This window comes from Oncorhynchus masou, chromosome 28, assembly GCF_036934945.1.
Source record: "Oncorhynchus masou masou isolate Uvic2021 chromosome 28, UVic_Omas_1.1, whole genome shotgun sequence".
Lineage (NCBI taxonomy): Eukaryota > Metazoa > Chordata > Actinopteri > Salmoniformes > Salmonidae > Oncorhynchus > Oncorhynchus masou.
In genome coordinates, this window is record NC_088239.1 from 75,266,065 (window position 1) to 75,292,472 (window position 26,408).

Here is a 26,408-nt window from a genome sequence, read left to right on the forward strand (position 1 = left end):
TGGCTGCTCGACCATGGAAACCCATTTCATGAAGCTCCTGACAAACAGTTCTTGTGCTGACGTTGCTTCCAAAGGCAGTTTGGAACTCGGTAGTGGGTGTTTCAACCGAGGACAGACACAATTCTACACTGTGCGCTTCAGCAGTCCCGTTCTGTGAGCTTGTGTGGCCTACCACTTCACGGCTGAGCCGTTGTTGCTCCTAGACGTTTCCAATTCACAATAACAGCACTTATAGTTAATCGGGGCAGCTCTAGCTGGGGAGAAATTTGATGAATTGACTTGTTGGAAAGGTGGCATCATATGACGGTGCCACGTTGAAAGTCACTGAGCTCTTCAGTGAGGCCATTCTACTGCCAGTGTTTGTCTATGGAGATTGCATGGCTATGTGCTCGATTTTATACACCTGTCAGCAACGGGTGTGGCTGAACTAGCCAAATCCAATAATTTGAAGGGGTTTCCACATACCTTTGTATATATAGTGTACACGGTATGTCAGGGATCATCAACTAGATTCAGCCACGGGATGATTTTGTTCTGGAGCGGATGGTCGGGGGGCCAGAACATAATTACAAATCATTTGTAGACTGAAAATTGACCGCAAGAAGACCATCAGATATGTTTGACTAAAACATAACCATTTTAAACCTTGCTTACATTTGTATACAATCACGTGTCTCTGTTATGTGTGAGAATATTTTGACAGATTTCTTAAATTAAAATCCCTTTGAGCTGATTTCCTGGTGTTTTTAGTCTTATGTTAACACTGAAAATTCCACACAACTTTTTTTGCTCAGAAGACCTGGGGGAATTAATTAATTAATATTTGATCAACCAAATAAAAATCACCATACTCTATCTGTGTTTGTGCGCATCACTTGCATGTGTGCGAGATGAGTGAGCCGTTGCTCAAGGAGAGAGAGACAGTCGGACATTGCAGTAGCATGTAATTTAGCCTAGAAAATATGATAGAACAGACTAGACCGCACGCGCAGATTGATTCTGTCCCCCCGCACCCGATGCAATCAGGACACGCAGGTTGAAATATCAAAATGAACTCTGAACTAATTGTATTAATTTGGGGACAGGTCGATAAGCAAACATTGATGGCCATTTAGCTAGCTAGCTTGATGTTGCTAGCTAATTTGTCCTGGGATATAAACATTGAGTTGTTATTTTACCAGAAATGTACAAGGTCCTCTACTCTGAAAATTAATCCACAGATAAAACGGTAAACCGAGTTAGTTTCTAGTAATCTCTCCTACTTCAGGCTTCTTCGTCTTTGGACTTTATATGGTGGTTGGCAACCAAATTTAAGCTGCATTACCACTACCGACTGGACTGGAGTCTGGACCTCAGTTCATCTTTCAATCACCCACGTGGGTATATGCTCCTAAAAACCAATGAGGAGATGGGAGAGGCGGGACTTGCAGCGTGTTAAGCATCACAAATAGAATAAAGTAATATTTTAGCGCCTGGCTACGCAGACGTGCGCGAGCAGTATAGGTGCAATGATTGAATAACATGCATGTGTACATTTATTTTGCAATCCTCGAACGTGACGCGACGGATGTGGTCAGCATGTAATAACTTGGTAGCCAATTCAAAACATACTGTATCTTGTACACTGTAGTGAACTGTTACGCTATTATTAGTGTGTATTCATGTTTTCGTCATGTCCCAAAAAAACTTTCCACCGACACGCACGAATAAGGCCATAAAGTTTAACTTATTCTGACAATTCATTTAAACAGTTATTTTTTATGAAACTAAAAATGAACTTTGCCCATAGTATTAATAGTGATTTGGGTCAATTGCTGTGAATTGAATCATGTGAATCAAAATACCAATTAGGTGTGCATGCAAAGGAATGTAGTTTTGCATAGCAATGCACAACTCTAGATTTCTTACATACTCATATTATTATTATTATTGTGGGCTTGTAAAACAAGACCCCCACTTAAAGTACTTATTATTATTATTTAGCATTCAACTCCTCTTAGATCGTTTAAGCTAGAAACGACATTCAAACTTTAAAATGTGTAGACTGGTCTGCATTGAATTGCTTGTACTTTTTTATAAGTTCAGACCCCTTGACTTTTTCCACATTTTTATTACAACCTTATTCTAAAACGGATTCTAAATAATGTGAATATCAGTCTATACACAAAACCCCATAATGGCAAAGCAAACAGGTTTTTAGAAATTTTTGCAAATGTATCAAAAATAAGCTGAAATGTCACATTAACATAAGGATTCAGACCCTTTACTCAGTACTTTGTTGAAACATCTTTGGCAGCGATTACAGCCGAGTCTTCTTGGGTATGATGCTACAAGCTTGATTCACCTATATTTGGGGAGTTTCTCCCATTCTTCTCTGCAGATCCTCTCCAGCTTTGTCAGGTTGGATGGGGAGTGTCGCTGCCCTGCCACTGAAAAACATCCCCACAGCATGATGCTGCCACCACCATGCTTCACTATAGGGATGGTGCCAGGTTTCATGCAGATGTGATGCTTGGCATTCAGGCCAACGAGTTCAATCTTAGTTTCATCAGACCAGAGAATCTTGTTTCTCATGGTCTGAGAGTCTTTAGATTCCTTTTGGCAAACTCCAAGCGGGCTGTCATGTGCCTTTTACTGAGGAGTGGCTTCGTCTGGCCACTCTACTATAAAGGCCTGATTGGTGGAGTGCTGCAGAGATGGTCGTCCTTCTGCAAGGTTCTCCCATCTCCATAGAAGAACAATGGAGTTCTGTCAGTTACCATTGGGTTCTTGGTTACCTCCATGACCAGGGCCCTTCTCCCGCCGATTGCTCAGTTTGGGCGGGCGGCCAGCTCTAGATAGGTTGGTGGTTCCTAACTTCTTCCATTTAGGAATGATGGAGGCCAATGTGTTTTGGGGGACCTTCAATGCTTCCCCAGATCTGTGCCTTGACACATTCCTGTCTCAGAGCCCGACGGACAATTCCTTCAACCTCATGGCTTGATTTTTACTCTGACATGCGCTGTCAACTGTGGGACCTTATATAGACAGGTGTGCGCCTTTCCAAATCCTGTCCAATCAATTGAATTTACCACAGGTGGACTCCAAGTTGTCGAAACATCTCATGGAGGATCAATGGAAACAGGATGCACCTGAGCTCAATTTGGAGTCTCATAGCAAAGGGTCTGAATAGTTATGTAAATACGTTTATTTTTGTTTTGTTTTTAAATACAAAAATGTCAACCTGTTTGCTTTGTCATTATGGGGTATTGCGTGTAGATTTGTGAGAATTTGTATTTATTTAATCAATTTTAGAATAAGCCTGTAACGTTACAAAATGTGTAAAAAGTCAACAGGGCTGAATATTTTCCGAAGGCACTGTATACAAACCCTAGACAAGTATTTCGCTACACTCGCAATAACATCTGTTAGCCATGTGACCAATACAATTTGATTTGATTTGAGATGACTGGTGGGGACGCTGTTTTGAAGCCACTGCGCCAGCATTTTTGTACTCCACCACAATTGCTATAGAAATGCATTTATTTATGTCTATATTTGTTTTTGCCAAGTATACACGATTACATGTATTAAAGTTTTGTTTTTTTTGTCGTGGGGAAACTAACATTAGTACTTCTAAAAAATTATATTTTAAGGAACATTTAAATGTTTGTTTTTTTCCACATTTTATAATAAAAAATAAATTAAGGCTTCTGGTGGAATTTAGAGATCTGGTATATTCCATTAGAAGCCTTAATTTATTTTCCCTGTTTTCACTGTAATGACAACCATTAGAACCCTGATTACCTTAGTTTAGTTTAATGGTAAACCTATCGGTAGCTGGACTCCTAGCCACAACTTTAGCGGTGCATTTCAAAAGCATACGGATATGGAAGGCAGAACTCTTTCCCAATGGTTTTGAATGCAACACAAACTGGTTTGAATTATGCGATTTCGGATAACTATTTACACCGTACGAGAGAACGGGTTCATCACATGCCCAGTTTCAGTTATCACTGCAATTACATATCTTTCCATCCTTCCACCTAGAGAGATTATGTGCTCTTACTCCCTCAGGTACCGTCCTGCTCATTGTAAAAATGAACATGGTGTACAGATTGGTTGTAAATAGGAAGCTACTATTGTAGATAGGAGAGGGTGAACTATTTTCATAACTTTGGGAATTCTGGGCTTCTTCTCTTTGGGGCAGCAGGTAGGATAGTGCGTTGGGCCAGTAACCGAACAAGGCAGTTAACCCACTGTTGCTCGGCCACCATTGTAAATAAAAATAGGTTCTTAACTGACTTGCCTAGTTAAATAAAATAAAATATTTTTTTTATCTGAGTTAGTTTGACATCCAGGCCAATTGGGGCATTGTGGTTATTCTCCATATTGCATTAGTCCGATTGGTTGAACTCTTCCCACTGAAACATACTAATAATTATTCCATAGTAGCAGATGTGCTGAGTTTTTCAGACCATTTTTCTGTTCAACAGTGTACAGCTAATGTAACCTACCAAAAGAAAAATATGTGTCCTTACTCTTCATTTATTTTCTTAGTGTCTCACATAATTCCTTTTTGAGGTTAGGGTGGTCACTTTGAAAATATGGATTTTGTGTTCACATTTTTTGAAGTTGTAGCTTATTTCTGACACCCAGGTTTTTGAACGTTTTTATTTTTTTAAGTTTGCTGGTTATTTAGCAACGTCCATAATCTTCTGGGTCGCATTTTTACAGCAATGCTCGTGGAAACTGAATCAGCTAGTGGAGCATACAAAAGCATGGGGCAAATGAAGGAAAGCAGCTCTTTTATTTCAAAAGCACTGAAGACAAAAACAACTACCTCTGTCATGTACTGAGTAAGGAAACCAACTGACATTTACATTTGTATGCCATTTGGATTTGGGATGGTCACTTTCACTTTCAATATTAAGAATAGTCTGTTCATAGTCTTGTCAACAATGAGCACTTTTATGTAAACTGTGAGGTTAACAGTTTACATTATTTACAGTATAGTGTCCTTAAATGCTGTGAGAATTGGTTTGATACCAAGGCAATTTGACAAACCCTGTCTAATCATATGATACTGAATTGAATAGAAAAATTTGTCAACAGCGATAACCTAAAATTCATACTGATTGAGCCTACATGACTTGCAGCTTGTTTCTAATCACACAGCATGCCACATACTGTACATTGGGTCACTCCAGATGCATCATGGTGTAAAATACTGAATGAAATCTGCAATTTGAGGTTATCAACATACAAGGCCAATAAATACCTTAAATTTACCAACAGGTTTATCTATGTACAGGTAAGATGAGTTTTTATACAGCTAATTTAAACACTTCTCGAACCATTCCCTCGACTACAGCAGTTGCAACTTCTCTCAAACTCTTAAAAACACCTATTCAATTGATATTTTTGAGAGAACAGTTTGTGCACAGTATAAAAAAAATCAAAGGAAAATCTATTTCACTGAAGCAGTAGCGATGGAATGACAAGCAAATTGTGCCCCAGTCATTACCATAGAGCGATGAACAACACCCATTATAGAGGGAGGGAAATAATTTTCTTTGTTGTGAAATGGTCATTGTCGGTGCATTGTCTGGTTCAATGGAGCGATAAGTAAAAGGGTTGCAAAATGATTTTCTACCACAGAGGATGTTTTACATATCAGGGTACTGACTAAAAATAACCAACCTGACGATTATGGCGACAGCGCATATAGTCACCTTAGTATTTACACACAAACATAATGCGTCTATCATGCATTTGAAGTCATTTGCAAAGACATCTATTTGAACACTTATTTTGCATCGTACTTGTTGACTTAGCGTTCCAAGATTTCAATCAAGTTTCAAATGATCCACAATCCGTGTCGTTCCACCCTTTTCCATCTCATAAATGTATATTGTATGTCGCATGACGGCACAACGGTTCAGTTATGATGGGAATTTGAGAGAATACACTGATTATAGTGTCTGCAATTCAGTAGTGTAAGTCTCTAGGACTGCTCATAGACAAGCAACTGCTCAGCATTTAATTTCTATGCATCTCTATGTAATAGTTGGCTCAAACTCATACAGCATCTGTAATTGGGCCCTGTTCGCTTCGCAGTTTTTAGTTGGTGTTGAAATCAAAAACGTACCTCAACAATTAAAGCTTTGTGCGGCAGGAACACAGAATCAATATTAATACATGCTGATGTCAAACATGAGCTGCTGTTATTTAAATCCAATTAAATAAATAAGGTTGACTTTCCCAAGCGTTCTAAAAGACAGTCAGCATGTCATTAGCAGTTTCTTGTCGTTGGCTGCAGCATATTAAACTGATGCTCTGTATCACAGAACATAAATATATAAAGATGGTAACTGCTTAGATCCATGGTCCGTAGACTAGTAGCCTGTGTTCAGTCCCATGTTGTTCAATGTTCATTAGGTCTTTGCAATGGAATTTTTAAAAAGATGTTTCGCAACAAAATGAAAATTTCTTATTGGACAAAGTCCAGGTAGTCCCTCCCTGTTTGTCTACTTTTCCTGTTTGGTGCCTAATGAACCCTGGCCCTTCTTCCTCCCACAGAAAAGTACCTAACTTCCTTCTGTCTCTCAGAGAAATGTCTTGTAAGCACATCGACGGCACTAGCTTCTGCGAAGGCAAACGAGTTTGTGGTTGTTGAATTGACTCTAATCCTGGAAACCATGATGATGATGAATGATTGACAGCAGCGGCCCACCATTGTCAGCTTCCCTAAAAGGCTGAGCAGGAGTCAGAGGACGAGACAGGTAGCAGACTCCATCACTCACTTAGCAGGGTAACACCACGTTAACAGGCCATCATGGACAACTGTCGTGGGAAGAAAAGAGATATGTATAGGAGGAGAAACTGTCAAATGTTCATGTACATCATAATTTGAGAGGATGCGGTACTCACTGTGGGGAGTGTACTCACTTCTAAACCAGCCCGTCGTACAGCGATAGAGCCTGGACGATGGACGGGTCTGCTTTGGAGCCCTCCTGGAATTCCTTCAGGGTCAACAATCCGTCTGCGTTCTGAAAAACGACAAATCCTCACATTTGAATAATACTTTTATTACATATTACCAAATGGATAATGGCTGGACTGCTGTTCAATATTTAAACCAGTAGAGGGCACTCTTCATCAGTCTCAGCATAGTGTATAACAGCCTATTTAATGCACCCTTATACAACCCAATCAGTCAGCGTTGGTCTGGCCCAGTTCCGAATGCCTCTTGAGAGAGTATCTAACTCTCCATTGGGTTTGATAAGGAGTCTCTCTGACAAAAAGCCTCGGGGGGCTAGCTAGTGCCTCCTTGAGGGGGGCATCAGAGTTTTCCGACTGAAAACAGGCCTTCTATGTGAGCAGTGCCAGCCGCACAGGGCACATGTATCCTACTGAGGAGGCGAGGAAGATACATTGGAGCCGTTGGCCTATCTTTCACATGCATTAGACAGGTGTGTGATTTCTTTACTCTACCTTGTCCATCATGGCAAAGATTCGGTCCACTCTTTTCTCTGGTGTGTTTTCTTCCTCAGGCAATTCCACCGTGTTCCCCTTTTTGTGACCAAATGTTACATTTTATTTCATTTAACATATGCATGGTAACAAAGACAACAGACAACCCCCCTCCCACACTCACAGGCCCTCATTTACAGAAAATATCACAAATTGCAGGTCATAACAATTCTATTTTTTAACAACAGAAGTTAATAACTCTACATTTGCCTCTTTAGCACCATGCATGCAGGACACAGAAAGATCCAGTTTGCAATGTTCATAAATGAAAGCACACATTGACATAATGGCAGAGAGTAAAGTTCCTGCCAACGTAAAGCAATCATTTTTTGCGCTGCTGTAATTCTGGCAAGACATATTCGCTTTTCACAAACAGTAAGAGCCATGGAAGAACAGTGATTGACAGTAGTGGTGTTGGTGAAAAGGGAATCTTTTTTTGCAACAATGGTGGATAAAGACATCAAAACCTGATTCGAAAATGAGGAGACCTCTGGACATTCATGAAACCATATGCAAAAAAGTGCCTTGGGAACCATGGGGGAAAGAGCAAACAATTTGGTACGGGAACTATTTTAATTTGAAATATTTTACGTGGTGTGGTGTATAGTCGATGTATGAAATAAAAATCGGTCATCTGATGATTGTGATTTATTGATGATAATGAGATGTTGGAACAGACCGAGCAGCAGTTGATGGCAGTCTGGTAAGGATAGAGCCCTACACCATTGTGTGTTAAGGGATAGAGGTTTATTTGCAGCTGTCAGAAAGTATGTATATAATTTATAGACTAAGGCTGGGATTCAATCCGATCAGAGGAAGAGCTGTGTAATAGCACGCTTGACATTTTAAAGGTAGTCCTAATTTCCAATTGAGCCGAGGTATGCAGCATTTACCTGAATGCAGTCTCTGCAAATCCGGGAACATTGCCTTTAAAAGGTGCATAATTGACAAAGTGAGATCGAACTGAATCCAATGAGCAGTTGATCAAGCATAGTTTTTTGTTACAGGATTCGTAGTTAGCTCTGTTCCCCATGGTGCACCATAAGCCCGGAGCGCTGCCCATAGCTGCAAATAAACAAAAAGAGGTCCCTGGTAAATGACGTTGTACCCACCGTGTTCCCCTGTACGCGCGGCTGCGCGCAAACAAACACACACACACATAAATGACTGTTACCTGCATGAAATTACGGAATATTTCTTTAAATGCTAAACACTACACGGGACAAGGTATCATCTAAACTGTCTCAAAATGGCTCACTTAAGAGCAACAACCAGACGCTCCCATTGAAATGTTGAAATACTGATTATGATGCTCCGTACCCATCAACTAAATTACGAGAATAGATCAAAGCTGAATATTTGATGTTGAGACAACTGAGGAAGAACTTACCACCATCTGGTAAATGGCGTCCACAATATTCAGCATCTCGTCCCGAGTTATGTAACCGTCGTTATCCAGGTCGTAAAGCTTGAAGGCCCCTGCAAAAGCCATAAACAGCACATGGAGGAAACTTGTGGTATCCAATTGGTAGTTACAGTCTTGTCTCATCACTGTAACTCCCGTACAGACTCGGCAAAGGTCGAGAGCCGTCCATCCCCCAAAACAACCCAGCCAAGCCGCACTGCCTCTTGACACAATTCCCACTTAACCCGGAAGCCAGCCGCACCAATGTGTCAGAGGAAACACATTGCACCTGGCGACCGTGTACTGCACACGCCCCACCACAGGAGTCACTAGTGCGCGATGGGACGGGGTCATCCCTGCCGGCCAAACCCTCCCCTAACCCGGACGACACTGGGCCAATTGTGCGCCGCCCCATGGGTCTCCCCGGTCGCGGCTGGCTGCGACAGAGCCTGGACTCAAACCCAGAATCTAGTGGCACAGCGATGCAGTGTCTTAGACCACTGCGACACTCGGGAGGCCCAGAGGAAACTTGTTATATATTCCTTAGGACTGCTAATATATACAGTAAGGTGACACCTAATTTCACTACGATTGAAATGCATTCTAATACCTCTCTACCTGTTAGCCAATTACTGCATCAACAACTGTCAGCAGTTGATCAACTCCTGCTAATGACCTGAGGCGTGCAGAGGTGTGGGTGTGTGTGACAGTATCAGCATGTGTGAAACAGGGTGTGTGTCAGTATATCTCAACACTGCATACATAGCGTTTATTCCTGTTATCCCTGCCGTTCAGCTACAACGACAGCTGTGACCACATACAGGCGTCTGGGAAGAGTAGAGATGATGTTGATGCAGGAGCCAACATGACTAGGTCAAAGGTCAGTGTGAGGAAATGGTAATGCAGGGCATGTGGGAGAATGGGATAGGGAGAGAGAAAGAGAGGGAATTGTTGTGTTATTTTTAATGCTGTGGCTGACTGGGTTTGAACCTGGGTCGACTGCGCGCCTCAAGACTGTGCTAGCCTGCTGAGCTAAAGCTTAGGCCCTAGGATATTTTCTCCAGGCTTACATCTGAGCTTCTCGTCCAGGGTCCCTCTGGAGGTGACCGACAGGGCCTGGATGAACTCTGCAAACTCAATACGTCCATCCTGCAGAGAAACAGAAGGAAAGAGGGAGATAAAGAGTTAGTACAAGAAAAGTGGAGGGAAGGAGAGAGACCGCGGAGGGAAGAAGTAGGGGAGCTCAGGGTACACCCCCCTCCAAATAAAACACAATGAAATTGTTCAAAAAGTATTATACTGGGTCTTTAATAGTCCTGTTTTAGTGGACCGATATAGCCCCCCTGACTATGGTAAAGCATGTTTGAAAGAGGGAAGAAGGATATAGAAGAACATGAAAGTGATAGACGCATAACCAAAGAAACAGTCACAGCCAGACAGGAGAAAATAATCGACCAGACACAGAAACAGGCTATTTTCTCCACAGAAGAGTGAGAGAGACCAACCATTCAATCTAATCTCACAATCTCTAGGAAATAACTAAAATCTGGCTTCTCAATGGAAATGACTGCAGACTGAGAGGACACTTAAAGCAAGCAAAAAATTAAGCCATTTAGCAAATGCTTTTATCCAAAGAGACTTAGTCTTGCGTGCATACAGCATTTACTTTTGGGTGGTCCCAGGAATCAAACCCATAGTGCAAGCGGCATGCTCAACCAACTGCACTACAGAGGACCAGTACATTAGCCATGACATAAACATTTCAGTTATGCAATGGAACCCAATCCAAGCATTTTATAAGGGATGTTAAGTGATGTCCTTTCATACACTAAGCCAGTAAGGTTGTTAATTGGTTTACTGTTGTCCTAGTTTCTAAGAAAATAAAGTGAACATAAATGCGTTCCGCAGGCAGCCTGTTACCTTGTTCTCGTCAAACACATTGAAAACGAAGCTGGCGAACTTGGTGGGGTCTCCGAAGGGGAAGAATTGCTTGTAGATCTTCTGGAAGCCAGCTGAATCCAATTGACCACTAGGACAGTCCTTAATAAAACCCTTATACCTGGGAGTGGATGGAGGGAGGAATGAGGAAAGGAAGAAGAGGGGAGGGAGGGGAGAAAAGAGAGAGGTGGTGAGCGGTGAATCGATGAATGGAACAATTACTGCATTCAGTGTGACTGATGAAACTCATTCCTAAAGTAAGGATCCCTGAGGCCTGCTAGAAAGATCAGATAAAGAACGTCCTGCTATCAAGTAGCACAATGATAAGAGTGTTGTCTGCATGAAAGGCAGCATAATAAACAAATCAAATATCCCAAACATATTTGATATTTTGAATTTTTCTGACATTCACTATGAAGAAATAGCATTTAAAAGAAAATGATTAAAGAAATACTGTATATAATAATAATTACAAATACTAAGCTATATTATATGCTTAAAAAGTTGGGAAATTATATTATTTTATACTAATACAATTGCTCAGAGAAAGAGATTTTGTTTAACAAGTATAAAAACAATTCTCAAAAAGATAGGGGTCAAAATTATTAGCACCCCTTTTATTGTTATTTATTTTTTTACTCCCTTTTTCTCCCCAATTACGATCTTTCCTCATTGCTGCAAATCCCCAACGGGCTCAGGAGAGGCGGAGGTCAAGTCATGCGTTCTCCAAAACATGACCGGCCAAACTGCCCTTCTTAACAACCGCCCACTTAACCTGGAAGCCAGCTTGCACCAATGTGTCGGAGGAAACACTGTTCAACTGACAACCAGTCAGCCTGCAGGCTCCCGGCCCGCCACAAGGAGTCGCTAGAGCACGATGAGCCAAGTAAAGCCAAACCCTCCCCTAACCAGGACAGCGCTGGGCCAATTGTGCGCCCCCCTATGGGACTCCCGGCCACGGCCGATTGTGACCCAGCCTGGGATCGAACCCCGGTCTGTAGTGAAGCCTCAAGCACTGCGATGCAGTGCCTTAGACTGCTGCGTCCCTCGGTAGGCCCGCACCCCTTTTTTCAATACTCTAGCACAGTGGTTCTCAATCCTGGGCCTGGGGACCCTAGTGATTCACATGATTAAAATCGACAACTCCTCATCAGGCTTTGATGATTTGAAGCAGGTGTGTAGTGCTAGCGCAAAAATTAAAATGTGCAGCCCTTTGGGTCCCCAGGCCCAGGATTGAGAACCACTGCTCTAGCATGATACTGAGCCTTTTTCTAAAATGTTTTATGAGATTGGAGGGATCACATTGGGAGGGATCTTAGACCTTAGACCATTCCTCCATCCAGAATATTTTCAGATCCTTCATCGTTTGTTTGTTCTTATGGACTGTCCTCTTCAATTCAAACCACAGGTTTTCAATGGGGTTCAAGTCCAGAGACTGATATGGCCATTGCAAAATGCTGATTTTATGGTCAATTAACAATTTCTTTGTGGATTTTGATTGGTGCTTGGGGTTATTATCTTGCTGGTAGTTTCAGCCTCCTCGCAAAGGCAACCAGGTTTTGGGCTAAAATGTCCTTGGTAAAGTCCATTGTGCCATTGACCTTAACAAGGACCCCCAGAACCAGTGGATGCAAAATAGCCCCATAACAGCAAAGATCCACCACCATATTTTTTATTTTAAATTTTAGTTTTACCCCCCTTTTTCGTGGTATCCAATTGTTAGTAGTTACTATCTTGTCTCATCGCTACAACTCCCGTACGGGCTCGGGAGAGACGAAGGTCGAAAGACATGCGTCCTCTGAAACACAACCCAACCAAGCCGCACTGCTTCTTAACACAGCGCGCATCCAACCCGGAAGCCAGCTGCACCAATGTGTCGGAGGAAACACTGTGCACCTGGCGACCTGGTTAGTGTGCACTGCGCCCGGCCCGCCACAGGAGTTGCTAGTGCACGATGAGACAATGATATCCCTACCGGCCAAAAACGCTAGGCCAATTGTGCGTCGCCCCATGGACCTCCCGGTCGCGGCCGGCTGCGACAGAGCCTGGGCTCGAACCCAGGGTCTCTGGTGGCACAGACCACTGCGCCACCCGGGAGGACCACCCACCACCATATTTTAACCGTAGGTATGACAAACTTTTCTGCATAAGCTTCTATTCTTCAACGCCAAACCCACCACTGGTGTGCTTGGCCAAAGAGCTCTATGTTCATGTCACCCTTGCACTGGTTCTAAGCCAAGTGCCAATGCCGTTGATCAAACTCCCGGCGCTCTTACCTTACTGCTACTCAAACAAAACTACCCCTAGCCTTGAGAAAGACCAGTCTTTCATCCAAAACCACATCTGAACGAGGAAGAGATGAGGGACTGACACTGCTCCCACACAAGGGTGTAAGCAGTAGGCTCACTAGTGGATGACAGCGACAGCCCCTGTTTTATTACCGTTTGATGTGTTGTTTGCCTACTCGGCAGACAGAACGATCCCCTGGCATTGTGATTTGTAATCTCGCTCGGCTCTATTCATGTCAGCTAGCTAGCACTGTAAACGCTTTGGGTGAGAGTCTTCTTCCAGCACTGACTTCACAGCAAGGGGTGATGCAAAATCACTTCAAAGACAAGCGAGGCAAAATAGGGATCGGCAGGGTATTGTGGTTGGTGGCGGGCAGAGAAGTTTGTGTGTGGGTGTGTTGTCTCTTTCCAATGGCTTCCTCTCATGGGGCATAACTGGGACTGGGGCATGACTGGGGCTGGGGCATGACTGGGACTGGGGCATGACTGGGACTGGGGCATGACTGGGACTGGGGCATGACTGGGGACGGGGGCATGACTGGGGACGGGGGCATGACTGGGGACGGGGGCATGACTGGGGACGGGGGCATGACTGGGACTGGGGCATGACTGGGACTGGGGCATGACTGGGACTGGGGCATGACTGGGACTGGGGCATGACTGGGACTGGGGCATGACTGGGGACAGGGGCATGACTGGGGACGGGGGCATGACTGGGGACGGGGGCATGACTGGCGACGGGGGCATGACTGGGACTGGGGCATGACTGGGACTGGGGCATGACTGGGACTGGGGCATGACTGGGGACGGGGGCATGACTGGGGACGGGGGCATGACTGGGGACGGGGGCATGACTGGCGACGGGGGCATGACTGGGACTGGGGCATGACTGGGACTGGGGCATGACTGGGACTGGGGCATGACTGGGACTGGGGCATGACTGGGGACGGGGGCATGACTGGGGACGGGGGCATGACTGGCGACGGGGGCATGACTGGGACTGGGGCATGACTGGGACTGGGGCATGACTGGGGACTGGGGCATGACTGGGGACGGGGGCATGACTGGGGACGGGGGCATGACTGGGGATGGGGCATGACTGGCGATGGGGCATGACTGGGACTGGGGCATGACTGGGACTGGGGCATGACTGGGACTGGGGCATGACTGGGACTGGGGCATGACTGGGGACGGGGGCATGACTGGCGATGGGGCATGACTGGGACTGGGGCATGACTGGGACATGACTGGGACTGGGGCATGACTGGGACTGGGGCATGACTGGGACTGGGGCATGACTGGGGCATGACTGGGACTGGGGCATGACTGGGACTGGGGCATGACTGGGACTGGGGCATGACTGGGACTGGGGCATGACTGGGGATGGGGCATGACTGGGACTGGGGCATGACTGGGACTGGGGCATGACTGGGACTGGGGCATGACTGGGACTGGGGCATGACTGGGGATGGGGCATGTGAGGGGTCATTTTCTCTCTCCTTCTCTTTCTGACTGCTTTTCCTTCTTTGCTTTTCCTTCATGTCATGTCGTTCAGTAACATGTCTCTCTGCGGTTCTCGATAAGTTTCTTATCAGAGTGGGAACTCGACCCAGTGTCAACAGCTCTCCATCTGTGGTGTGTACGGGGAGCCACAAGAGGGGGAGCCACAGAACTTGGCACAGAAAGGTTATGAGGTCAAAATAACCTAGCACTGGTCTGAGGTGATGCGTTGTGACAGAAACGTCCTTTGTTTTGATTGGCTATGTCGAACATAAATGTTTAGCTGCTTTTGCGACACCACATCTCTTATATTCTGCTCTTATGGCCAGTTTCAACGCATTGCAGGTGTCTGTAAACTTCACTCAATACTCGTTGATATTTTTACTTATTTAAGTTGTCCTACGGCCAATCGTGCATGTTTTATTATTTTAAACAGTGAGTTCTGCCTAAATATAGTAATGAATCTGGCGACCGGCAAAACGGTTAACCAATCGGAAGCTGGCCGCAACATCAGAACACGGCACCACCTTCATAACCCCAGAGACTAGCCAGAGGTTATAATGACTATGAGGAGATAACAACAGGGTTGTATACGGCTACCAAGGCAGCAGCTTCTCAGGGTGTGGACCTCTGGCTACAGGCTGAGGGCCAGGCTGGTCTAGCGAGGTTATGTCTGCAGCTGCCACAGCTAGTGGCGGTGCCAGCAAAGTCTCAGGCAGGAGAGCTGTGCCACTGGCCTCTGTTGTGGTACCTGGCCCACGTACATATGTGTGTGGCCTGACACCTCAGCCAACACACTGAGTCTGGACACAGAGGGACACAGAGCCTGGCCAGCCCACCACCATTCCTCAGAGGATGGCCAATGATAGATTGTTTTCATCAAGCCCTTTTCACTAGGCTTCACAGTGTTCTTTCGAAACACGGCAGCCATTTTGTGCCCGAGCGCTCGCCACACTTTATAGTGGAGGAGAAAGCAGTGATTTCACAGGCAGGGGATAGTTATTGGTCATTGCTACTACATTACTGTGACAGGCCAGGTATGAAATGTAGAAAGGACACCCATTGTCTTGCGATGTCACGGGATCTTTACCAACCACCTCAATTTAACGTTTCATTCGAAGGACGGTGTCTGTCCAAATTCAACTCGAGGCATCAGCTACAATACTTTGAAAGCTGTAACGCCTTACAAAGAGCCTTCTATTTCAAGATGTGGTTATGAAAGCCCGGTGATGCATTGGGTGTCCATGGTAACGAGGGCTGAACAGGAAGGTTGCTGTAACATAAACACTGTAGGAGTTTGCTGAAGTTTTTAGCGTTTCACAAATATGGTTGATGCAAAATCGACAAAACAGAGAGTGCCACTGAGTTCTGGTGCCGACTATAATGCCAGCTGACTCACCACCTACAGCTGTTGTGCCCTTGAGCAAGGCACTTAACCCCTAACCTGCTCCAGGGGTACATTGCAGCTTTGCAGTTGAACCAGAGGTTTTCACAGATGTATTGCATTGTTGTTGACTGACGGTACACAAGTATAATGGAGCATTTGCAATACGGGGTTGACTTAGTTGTTAGCTGAGACAATAGGAGGAACTTACCATTGTTGTACCTCTTTTTCTGTGACTGCAGACAGAAAACAGAGAAAAGGAGATTGTTAGAAGAAAAACAATTGACATAAAGACAACACACAAGACCGACAGGAGGTTTTCACTGTTGGCTGCTTCGTATGTTATTCAGTCGCTGAAATAACTTACATCTGCTGGGAGTAAAATGCTATGTGTAACCCTGCTCATCTTAATAATTTAAAGATAATATTTAAACATAAAAAGCCAAAATAAAAGGTAGAGAATGTATGAATAATGAAGCCCCCTATGGAGTGATTTTAGTGCCAACAGAAAGTCTATTTCTTAACACAAATTCAAAATGAAGAAATTCAGATTCGATTTCTGGTGCAACTAATATAACTCCATACATCTCTATACCATCCTGGTTTACCAAAACTGTGTTTCCCCCCTATAAGAACGAACATCAATACATCATAAATGTTAACACCATGTGCACTGTTAACAAGTGTATATTCTGTTATTATTCTGTTATTACTCCAGATATCAGCGTGCACCAATTGTATTTATCAGGAGTCAACTGCATTTGTTAAAACATAGGGTATTTTCTGACAAACTATTAGTACCTGACAAATGGCGAAGCAACAGCACCACAAGTCCACTATTTGGATGGGCTTGCACGGGCCTCCATCACCATTCTGTTGACAGCACAGGCAGCTGTCACGCCTTGACCATAGAGAGCTTTTATTTTCTATGTTGGTTAGGTTGGGGTGTGATTTAAGGGTGGGTTATCTAGGTGAATTATATTTCTATGTTGGCCTAGTATGGTTCCCAATCAGAGGCAGCTGTTTATCGTTGTCTCTGATTGGGGATCAACCTTCCCAAGTTCTCTCACGTCACCCCGCTCCTCCGCTCTCTCCACTGGCTTCCAGTTGAAGCTCGCATCCGCTACAAGACCATGGTGCTTGCCTACGGAGCTGTGAGGGGAACGGAGCTGTGAGGGGAACGGCACCGCAGTACCTCCAGGCTCTGATCAGGCCCTACACCCAAACAAGGGCACTGCGTTCATCCACCTCTGGCCTGCTCGCCTCCCTACCACTGAGGAAGTACAGTTCCCGCTCAGCCCAGTCAAAACTGTTCGCTGCTCTGGCCCCCCAATGGTGGAACAAACTCCCTCACGACGCCAGGACAGCGGAGTCAATCACCACCTTCCGGAGACACCTGAAACCCCACCTCTTTAAGGAATACCTAGGATAGGATAAAGTAATCCTTCTCACCCCCCCTTAAATGATTTAGATGCACTATTGTAAAGTGGCTGTTCCACTGGATGTCATAAGGTGAATTCACCAATTTGTAAGTCGCTCTGGATAAGAGCGTCTGCCAAATGACTTAAATGTAATGTAAATGGGATCATATTTAGGTAGCCATTTTCCCATTGTGCTTTGTGGGATCTTGTCTATGTATAGTTGCCTGTGAGCATTATATTAGCTTCACGTTTCGTTTGTTCGTTTTGTTGTTTTGTTCTTTAAAGTTTTCTATTCCAAAATAAAGGATGGAAACATACCACGCTGCATCTTGGTCCACTTCTTATAACAATCGTGACAGCAGCTTAGTGATGAAATCAACTTAATAGGCTGCCTCTGTTCTCCAGAAAGAGACAGATGCCAGTTTGCATAGCATCAGAGTGTTTAAAACTCAAGAGAGATATTGAGACAGCACTTGAGCTAATAGTGGATCAAGAACAGTGGAACAGGAACTTCATTGCCCCCTCCCCCAACACTACAGTTCAAATGTGAACATTTCTGACATGATGTCATAGAGATGCGAAGTCTACCTTAAAATAACAGATCTCCATACTCCCTAATTTCCTTTACTCAGTCGTACGGGTGGAAGAACAAAAACATCCAACTTCATTAAATAAAATCTACTAACTTGGGTCTGGGGAAAAAGCCTCGTGGGCTCTAGGAAGCAATTAATCTCCATGGAAACCAGAGAACATATGCATACCAGGGAGAACAAAAGGTAGAAATGTAGTAGACAATAAGAAATATTCTGACTGTGAGTGAGTGCAGAACGTATATGAGTGAGAGAGTATTGAGTTATTAGCCTGCAATTGGTGGCAGCAGTGGGATGTTATGCTGTTGTTAAACAATACTCACTGTTTATGGTCAAATATATATATATATATATATATATATATATATATATATATATATATTCTACCTGCAACCAAAAAAGGTTCTTCAAAGGGTTCTCCTATGGGAACAGCCAAAGAACCCTTTTAGGTTCTAAATAGCTCCTTTTTTTCCTAAGAGTGTAGGAGGAGGAGAGTACTGGGAGGAGGAAAGTAGGGGGAGGAGGAAGGGAAGAGGACAGTAGGGGGAAACAAAGAAAGAGGGAGGCTTTAAAATGAGAAAAGATATGGAGTGAGCCTCTCCAAGCGAAGGGCAGAGCAATAAGAAATAAGACGAACTGCAGTCATGCTGAAAAGAAGAAGAGGACAGAGTGGAAGAGAGTAGGGAGAGGAAGCAACAACAAAGAGGCAGACAGAGAAAAAGGGAAGAACAAAGGAAGAGCTAGATGGAAAGGGGAGAAGGGGAGTTAGAAGCAGGAAGGAGGACTAGACCTAGAACCTGCATAGTGCAGAGCTATCGAAAGCTTGGTGGATGAGTGTGTGCACGTGTGCATGGTATAGTGAGTTTGACTGTTGCTTGTGCTGATGGATTGAGGCAATATGATCCTTTGAGCCAATGTGTGTGACTATGTGTGTGCAGTATGGAGAGAGTGTGTGTACTGTGTGTGTGTGTGTGCAGCATGGAGAGAGTGTGTGTACTGTGTGTGTGCAGTATGGAGAGAGTGTGTGTACTGTGTGTGTGCAGCATGGATAGAGTGTGTGTACTGTGTGTGTGCAGTATGGAGAGAGTGTGTGTACTGTGTGTGTGCAGCATGGAGAGAGTGTGTGTACTGTGTGTGTGTGTGTGTGCAGCATGGAGAGAGTGTGTGTACTGTGTGTGTGCAGCATGGAGAGAGTGTGTGTACTGTGTGTGTGCAGTATGGAGAGAGTGTGTGTACTGTGTGTGTGCAGTATGGAGAGAGTGTGTGTACTGTGTGTGTGCAGTATGGAGAGAGTGTGTGTACTGTGTGTGTGCAGCATGGAGAGATTGTGTGTACTGTGTGTGTGCAGTATGGAGAGAGTGTGTGTACTGTGTGTGTGCAGTATGGAGAGAGTGTGTGTACTGTGTGTGTGCAGCATGGAGAGAGTGTGTGTACTGTGTGTGTGCAGCATGGAGAGAGTGTGTGTACTGTGTGTGTGTGTGTGCAGCATGGAGAGAGTGTGTGTACTGTGTGTGTGCAGCATGGAGAGAGTGTGTGTACTGTGTGTGTGCAGCATGGAGAGAGTGTGTGTACTGTGTGTGTGTGTGTGGGTGGGCATGTTAATGGCTTTAGCGGAGGCTGGCTCTTAGAGCTATGCCAATGAGAACCTAATTATACCCTTCCATTTCTCAAGGAGAAACAATTACAGGGTCAAAAGAAACAGAGCAGAAAACAGGAGAAGCTTGTATAATCTGACAGCAAGATCATGCAAGACTGCAAAAAAGGGCTGTATAAATACATTTGACTGATTTCAACGAGTCAACCAACTAAATCAGCTAACTCAAAACGCATTTACGCCAGCCCCCTAGGTTATCACCAGTAACCCTGCACATTGATTTGGTACTGACCCTGTATATAGAGTATATTCTCGTGTGGTTTTATTTCTTGTGTGTTTTTATTATTACTGCATTGACCAATAAAACCTGATTTGATTATTTGTATCTTATCTTCTTACCTTTGATATTTAGTACGGCATTGTTGGGAAAGAGCTTGCAAGTAAGCATTTCACTGTACACCTGTTGTGATTACACCTGTTGTATCCTGTGTACTTGACAAATAAATATTGATTTTATCTGATTGATTTGTCATGTCTTAGTGAACTAAATGAGTGTTTCCCAGACTCGGTCCTAGTGCACTCTCTCTTGGTGCACCATTAGTTTTCTGCCCCAGCACTCACTACGCAGCTGACTCAAATAACCAACTCATCATCAAGCTTTGATGATTTGAATCAGCTGTGTAGTGCTAGAGCAAAAACCAAAACGTGCACCCAGGGGGGGACCCCAGGACCGGGTTTGGGAAACCCTAGACTAAATTACCTCAGTGAGAGATGTGTAGTAAACAAAAGCTGGTTTCTCGTCATTCCTTTTTGCATGCCCAGCACTTTCCTCCTCAGGACTGAATAGACTTCCATGACAAATTCACTCCCCAGAGTACATGAGAACCATTTTAAGTGCTTCTCGTCATATCGCTATCACCCTGTATTAAAACTGAAACATTGACTGTGGTGATTGCTGAGGCAATGAGACTATATGGAAGTGATCTCCCTGCAATGAAGTTGCATTCAGAACCAAAGAGTGATGTCTCAACCGCACCCTCTACCCGACAGCACTTTAGGTTGGCACACATACTGCTATAATTAGGAAACGCGAGACCCCGTGTGAGAGCATGAAATTAGCCCGTTTGACATGCTCACTTCCCTTCTCAATGGGGGGGTCTTCATCCACACACACACACACACACACACACACACACACACACACACACACACACACACACACACACACTTCACACGCTACACCTCACCATGAAAGATGTGTCTTGCCATTACACACATTCAAACACAGGAACATAATCTTCTGATTTATTTCTGTGAAATCTCTTCTGAATTCTAACTAGCTAACAAATGATCAAGGCTGAGCAGAGAAGCTATGCGGAAATCGCTCCTCCATTTCCTGGTTGTAAAAATGTGTACAGTTCGCTCAATTTAGAGAATCATTGTACCATCTAAACTGCTGTGAAATCTCTTTTCCATAACCAAAGTCATTTTATTTTCAGCTGTTTGAAGCTGGTTTTAAAAACCTCATGTAAATGCAAAAATGAAAATAACGGGAAGGATAGAAATAGCGCACAAAGAACAGATCTACCGTTTCTTAGATTTTTTTCACTTTTATTTAACCAGAAAAGCTTCTTAGACTTGCTTTCAATGAGAATGACAGGTCTATAACACACATTTCTATGTGAATTTGGTTGGGTTGCACAAAAAGGGACATATTTCAGCTTTAATATCTAACACTACCAGCAGGACATATACTGAACATCAGTAATTGTCTGGTAATAAATGTCAACTCCAAATAGTTAATGATGACAATAATATATTTGATTTAAAAAGCATTTTTCATAACAACAATGATTATGGTGACATCCTTACCACCCAATGTATTACTATTGTCAGGTGAAATTGTTGCATACAGCACCTTTAAAGATGCACTATGCAGAAATCGCGCCGTCATTTCCTGGATCCTAAAATTAGAATAATTTGCCTAATTTCAGTTTATGTGACAAAACAAGGAAGTATAGTGTAGAGCAGGGATCATCAACTAGATTCAGCTGCGGGCAATTTTTTTTTCTTGAGCAAATGGTCAGGGGGCCGGAACATAATTACAAATCATTTGTAGACTGCAAATGAAGCGCAAGAAGCCCAAACAGATTGGAATAAAACATAATAATTTCAAACCTTACTTGCATTTGTTTATGATCATGTGTATTTCTATTATTCGTGGAAATTTATGGGAACAGATTTGCCAAATTAAAATCACTTGATGCTGATTTCCAAGTGATTTTAACGTTTTTTATATCCATCAATGAAAATTTAACTCATCTCTGGACCTCGAAACTGGTTCCACTGCATTTTTTCATTTTCCCCCTTTAATCAGGGACTGATTTGGATCTGGGACACCAGGTGTGTGCTATTAATTGGGGCGGCAGGTAGCCTAGTGGTTAGAGCGTTGGATTAGCATTGAATCCCCAAGCTGACAAGGTTAAAAAATCTGTTGTTCTGCCCCTGACCAAGTTAACCCACTGTTCCTAGGCTGTCATTGAAAATACGAATTTGTTGTTAATTAACTGACTTGCATAGTTAAATAAAGACAAAAAATATCAGGTAGAACAGAAAACTAGCAGGCTCTGGACCTCGCAGGTTAAGAGTTGAATAACCCTGCTGTAGAGAATGATTGTATCTAAACAGCTCTTTAATAATGGGAAGCATAGAAATAGCGCACATAGGCCAGATATACTGTTTCTTAGACTTGCTTGCAATGAGAATGACAGATCTATAACACACATTTCTGAATGAATTTGGTCGGGTCACCCAAAAAGTTACATATTGCAGCTTTAAATATTGTTTTTTCAGAAGATACAAAAGAAGGTAACTTTTGAGAATTTTAGCCATCTCATTGAGTGTTCTTGACCAGAGAAACAGTGAGACATAACAGACATGGTAGTCGGCTTTTATCGTTATCCGCAAGAGTTTACCTTCACTCCATGGGGGTGTTCCTTGAGGTCTGGTTCAACCTTTGACCCTGCTAAAGGTCAGAGTTTATCTCTGTTAGTATGGTGGTGAGTGATAAACAAGCCACACACACTACTGTAGGGGAAAGCATTCCACTCTCACCATGTAGACATATCTATTACCTGTAAAGGTTTCTCAAAAGGACAGATACAGCTATTTAGTAATTGCTTTACTTGATTACATTTTATCCTACTCTGATCTAGTGCAGCATATTATTTGGTCGACATTGTTCTAGAGCATGGCTTCATAATCTTCATTAGAAGTATTGCATCAAGCGCTAAGCGGATTTCGAGTGACTACTGAGTCTCTAACTTGTATTAGCACACCTGAGGGAAAGCCATTCGATCTGAGAGGAAGATGTACTACAATGGTTGCTGTGTCCATGTCTTCAAACCACATTACCGAATGGCTATCACCTTCCAAAGACTGGACGACCAATTTACAACAGTGTAATAAACTGAAATACTTTTCAGATATTCAATAAATATGATTTAATGAGTCTCTCTTTAGTTTTAGGATTTGAGATTTGCTCGTTAACATCTTAATGTCCAAATGTGTAGTATGGCAGGAGTAGCTGAAAAGTTTACATAGCAAAGAAAGTTGTATAATTGTCTCCCTCCATAGTATCGCCATTACAAATGTGTCTTTCTTTCTATTTATTTGGCTTTTGCATACAATTAATCACTATCCAAGACTTGGACAAAGCACATTACCTGATGATCACTTGGCTGTCTTTCAACAACAGTGTGCTGATAGCCTGTTTTAAAGGCAAGGATCGCAACCAACGGGTAAGTCATGTCATTTTACCTAAGGCTCTATTGTAAAATGCTAGATTCATTTCAAGGCATCCTCTTCTGTAGCAATCAAATGTTAATGTTTTTTTAAGGTTGGGCCATCAAAGAGAGCACAGAACAGTGGCGGTTGGAGAGGGAATGAGAAAGTCTACAAATAAAGTAGTGTTAAAAAAAAGGAAAACGGTCTGCTATATCAAGACAGACTGGCAGAATAGAAAGGAAAACGGTCTGCGATATAAAGACAGACTGGCAGAAAAGAAAGGAAAAAGGTCTGCTATATCAAGACAGACTGGCAGAAAAGAAAGGAAAACGGTCTGCGATATAAAGACAGACTGGCAGAAAAGAAAGGAAAACGGTCTGCTATATCAAGACAGACTGGCAGAAAAGAAAGGAAAACGGTCTGCGATATAAAGACAGACTGGCAGAAAAGAAAGGAAAACGGTCTGCTATATCAAGACAGACTGGCAGAAAAGAAAGGAAAACGGTCTGCGATATAAAGACAGACTGGCAGAAAAGAAAGGAAAACGGTCTGCTATATCAAGACAGACTGGCAGAAAAGAAAGGAAAACGGTCTGCGATATAAAGACAGACTGGCAGAAAAGAAAGGAAAACGGTCTGCTATATCAAGACAGACTGGCAGAAAAGAAAGGAAAGGGATAAATGAAAAGAGTCGAACCTAAAGATATAGAAAGAGAGTGCTATACTTACAGTAGGTTTTCCTGGTCAGCTCCTCCACCATTTCAGGCTTTAGTTTGCTGTTGGACTTCCCCATAGCTCAAGCATATGCCTTTAAGCCTTTCTCCACGTGCTTTAAAAGACTCCCAGTTCTGCCACCTTCATTACCATTTAAAAAAAAATATATATATATAATCAAAAATACTTCTTAAAGTCTTGCTCTTCAAGTAGCAGACATAAAATTAAGTGGAATTATAGAAAAAAATGGGAAAACGATCAGGAAAAGGCAAAGAATACTATGAAAGAGCAGCAGTAGCGTTAGTCTCTCCTCTCGGCGTAGCAGGATGAGTCTGGAGAGGAGGGCTGTAGCCTGTAAACCACTCAGCCGTGTTACTCCTGCTTCCTGCAATCCTGGCTTGCTGCTGCTGGAACACCCTACTGGGAATAGGGTGGAAGAGAGGAGGGAGTGTGTGAGTGTGTGTACACAGTATGTGTGTGTGGCCAGCCGGGAATGTGTTGATACTGTTCACCCCTGGCAACAGGAGCCACTCCTCCTCATGTACTCTCTCTCTCTATATATACAGTGCCTTCAGAAAGTATTCACACCCCTTGACTTTTTTTTAATATTTTGTTGTTTTACAAACTGGGATTCAAATGGATTTGACATTTTTTTGTCAACAATCTACACAAAATTATCTGTAATATAAAAAAGGAAGAAAAATTCTAACATTGTAAAAAAAAATGAAATAAAACACTAATATATATTGGTTAGATAAGTATTCAACCACCTGAGTCAATACATTATATAATCACCTTTGGCAATGATTACAGTCTTTCTGGGTTAATCTCTAAGAGCTTTGCACACCTGGATTGTAAAATACATTATTCTTGTTAAAATTCTTCTAGCTCTGTTAAGTTGGTTGTTGGTCATAGCTAGACAGCCATTTTCAAGTCTTGCCATCAATTTTCAAGCCGATTTAAGTCAAAACTGTAACTCGGCCACTCAGGAACATTCAATGTTGACTTAGTAAGCAACTCCAGCGTATATTTGCCTTTGTCTTTTAGGTTATTGTCCTGCTGAAAGTTGAATTTGTCTCCCAGTGTCTGTTAAAAAGCAGACTGAACCAAGTTTTCCTCTAGGATTTTGCCTGTGCTTAGCTCTATTCGGTTTCTTTTTATCCTAAAAAACTTCCTAGTCCTTGCCAATGACAAGCATACCCATAACATGATGCATCCGCCACCATGCTTGAAAACAAGGGGGTAATTGAGCTTGACAAAATGTGCACTAAAGTATTTTCCAATAAACACCAGGGATATGTGTGGCTATTGAAATAAAACCTTTAGATTTTCCAGTTGACTTCAACAAGAGTATAGGCCTATGAGAAATAAAATGTTTGTATGGTACCCATTTTAATAAGATATTGACTGGCAGGCAACATCTCAAAGGAATAATCCAAACGTGCTTCTCCTACTACCTGGGCACAGGGCTTCAGTTTTCTCCGTAACTCTGAGGTTTGTACCTTTGAGGTTCTATGTGTAACTAAACCATGCAGAAAATCATCAGAACAAAAAAGTCCCGGTTGCCCATCCACCCAGCCCATCCCACCTGTCTCTGTCCCTCCCAGAATAATCTATAACAGGAGGACTTTGTTGTTATACACGGTAGACTACAGTGAGCTCCAAAAGTATTTGGACAGTGAGAAATAATGATGCGTGAGAAAGTTACAGAGACAAACATAGAAATGCATCCAACAAGTTTGTAGAAACATACACTTAATATTATCATTGCGTGCTAGGAATATGGGACCAAATACTAAACTTTTGACTACTTTAATACACATAAGTGAATTTGTCTCAATACTTTTGGTCCCCTAAAATGGAGGGACTGTGTACAAAAAGTGCAGTCGTTACTAAACGATTCACCCGATATGGATGAAATACCCTCAAATTAAAGCTGACAGTCTGCACTTTAACCTCATAGTGATTGCATCATTTCAAATCCAAAGTGCTGGAGTACAGAGCCAAGACAACCAAAAATGTGTCCCTGTCCTAATACCTTTGATGCTCACTGTATTTGAAAAATGTTCCACCTTTGTAAGTAGGTCACTGATAGAACAATGATTTAAAGGGGTTATGAAAGACTTAAAGCTACAGTGACACCTTATGGGGGTCATTGTGTCTCATGCTACTAGTCGAGCTCCGATTTTTTAGGAATGGGCATATGGGCATTTTACTTTTGGCATAGGCCTATGTTGTATCCTATAATGTCATATGTTGTTCAAATTTATTTAT

The 26,408-nt window shown here is 43.0% G+C and overlaps 1 protein-coding gene across 4 annotated transcripts; it reads right to left on the reverse strand.

The window, feature by feature from the left end:
- Positions 1-4,770: 4,770 nt before the first annotated feature.
- On the reverse strand, positions 4,771-24,573 carry ncs1a (neuronal calcium sensor 1a). 4 transcript variants are annotated; one of them, XM_064943358.1, is made up of 9 exons: positions 24,150-24,568; positions 16,242-16,266; positions 10,841-10,979; positions 9,991-10,069; positions 8,906-8,994; positions 8,628-8,648; positions 7,477-7,554; positions 6,913-7,031; positions 4,771-6,825 (listed from the first exon to the last, which is right to left on the reverse strand). In XM_064943358.1, the coding sequence occupies exons 1-8, from the start codon at positions 24,211-24,213 to the stop codon at positions 6,933-6,935; spliced, it is 594 nt and encodes a 197-aa protein (XP_064799430.1). In that variant the 5' UTR covers positions 24,214-24,568; the 3' UTR covers positions 4,771-6,825; positions 6,913-6,932. The 4 variants fall into 4 exon arrangements, with proteins under 4 accessions (XP_064799430.1, XP_064799429.1, XP_064799431.1 ...); XM_064943357.1 differs by having other exon boundaries at positions 6,931-7,031; positions 24,150-24,567; XM_064943359.1 differs by lacking the exon at positions 8,628-8,648 and having other exon boundaries at positions 6,931-7,031.
- Between the last annotated feature and the right edge of the window lie 1,835 nt (positions 24,574-26,408).

Coding starts and splice junctions, on each gene's coding strand:
- ncs1a (XM_064943358.1), bottom strand. CDS start 24,213: ATGGGGAAGTCCAACAGCAAACTAAAGCCTGAAATGGTGGAGGAGCTG. Junction 10,980..16,241: donor GAAAAAGAGGTACAACAATG/GTAAGTTCCTCC, acceptor ATCCACTCCCAG/GTATAAGGGTTTTATTAAGG. Junction 7,032..7,476: donor TCTTTGCCATGATGGACAAG/GTAGAGTAAAGA, acceptor GTCGTTTTTCAG/AACGCAGACGGATTGTTGAC.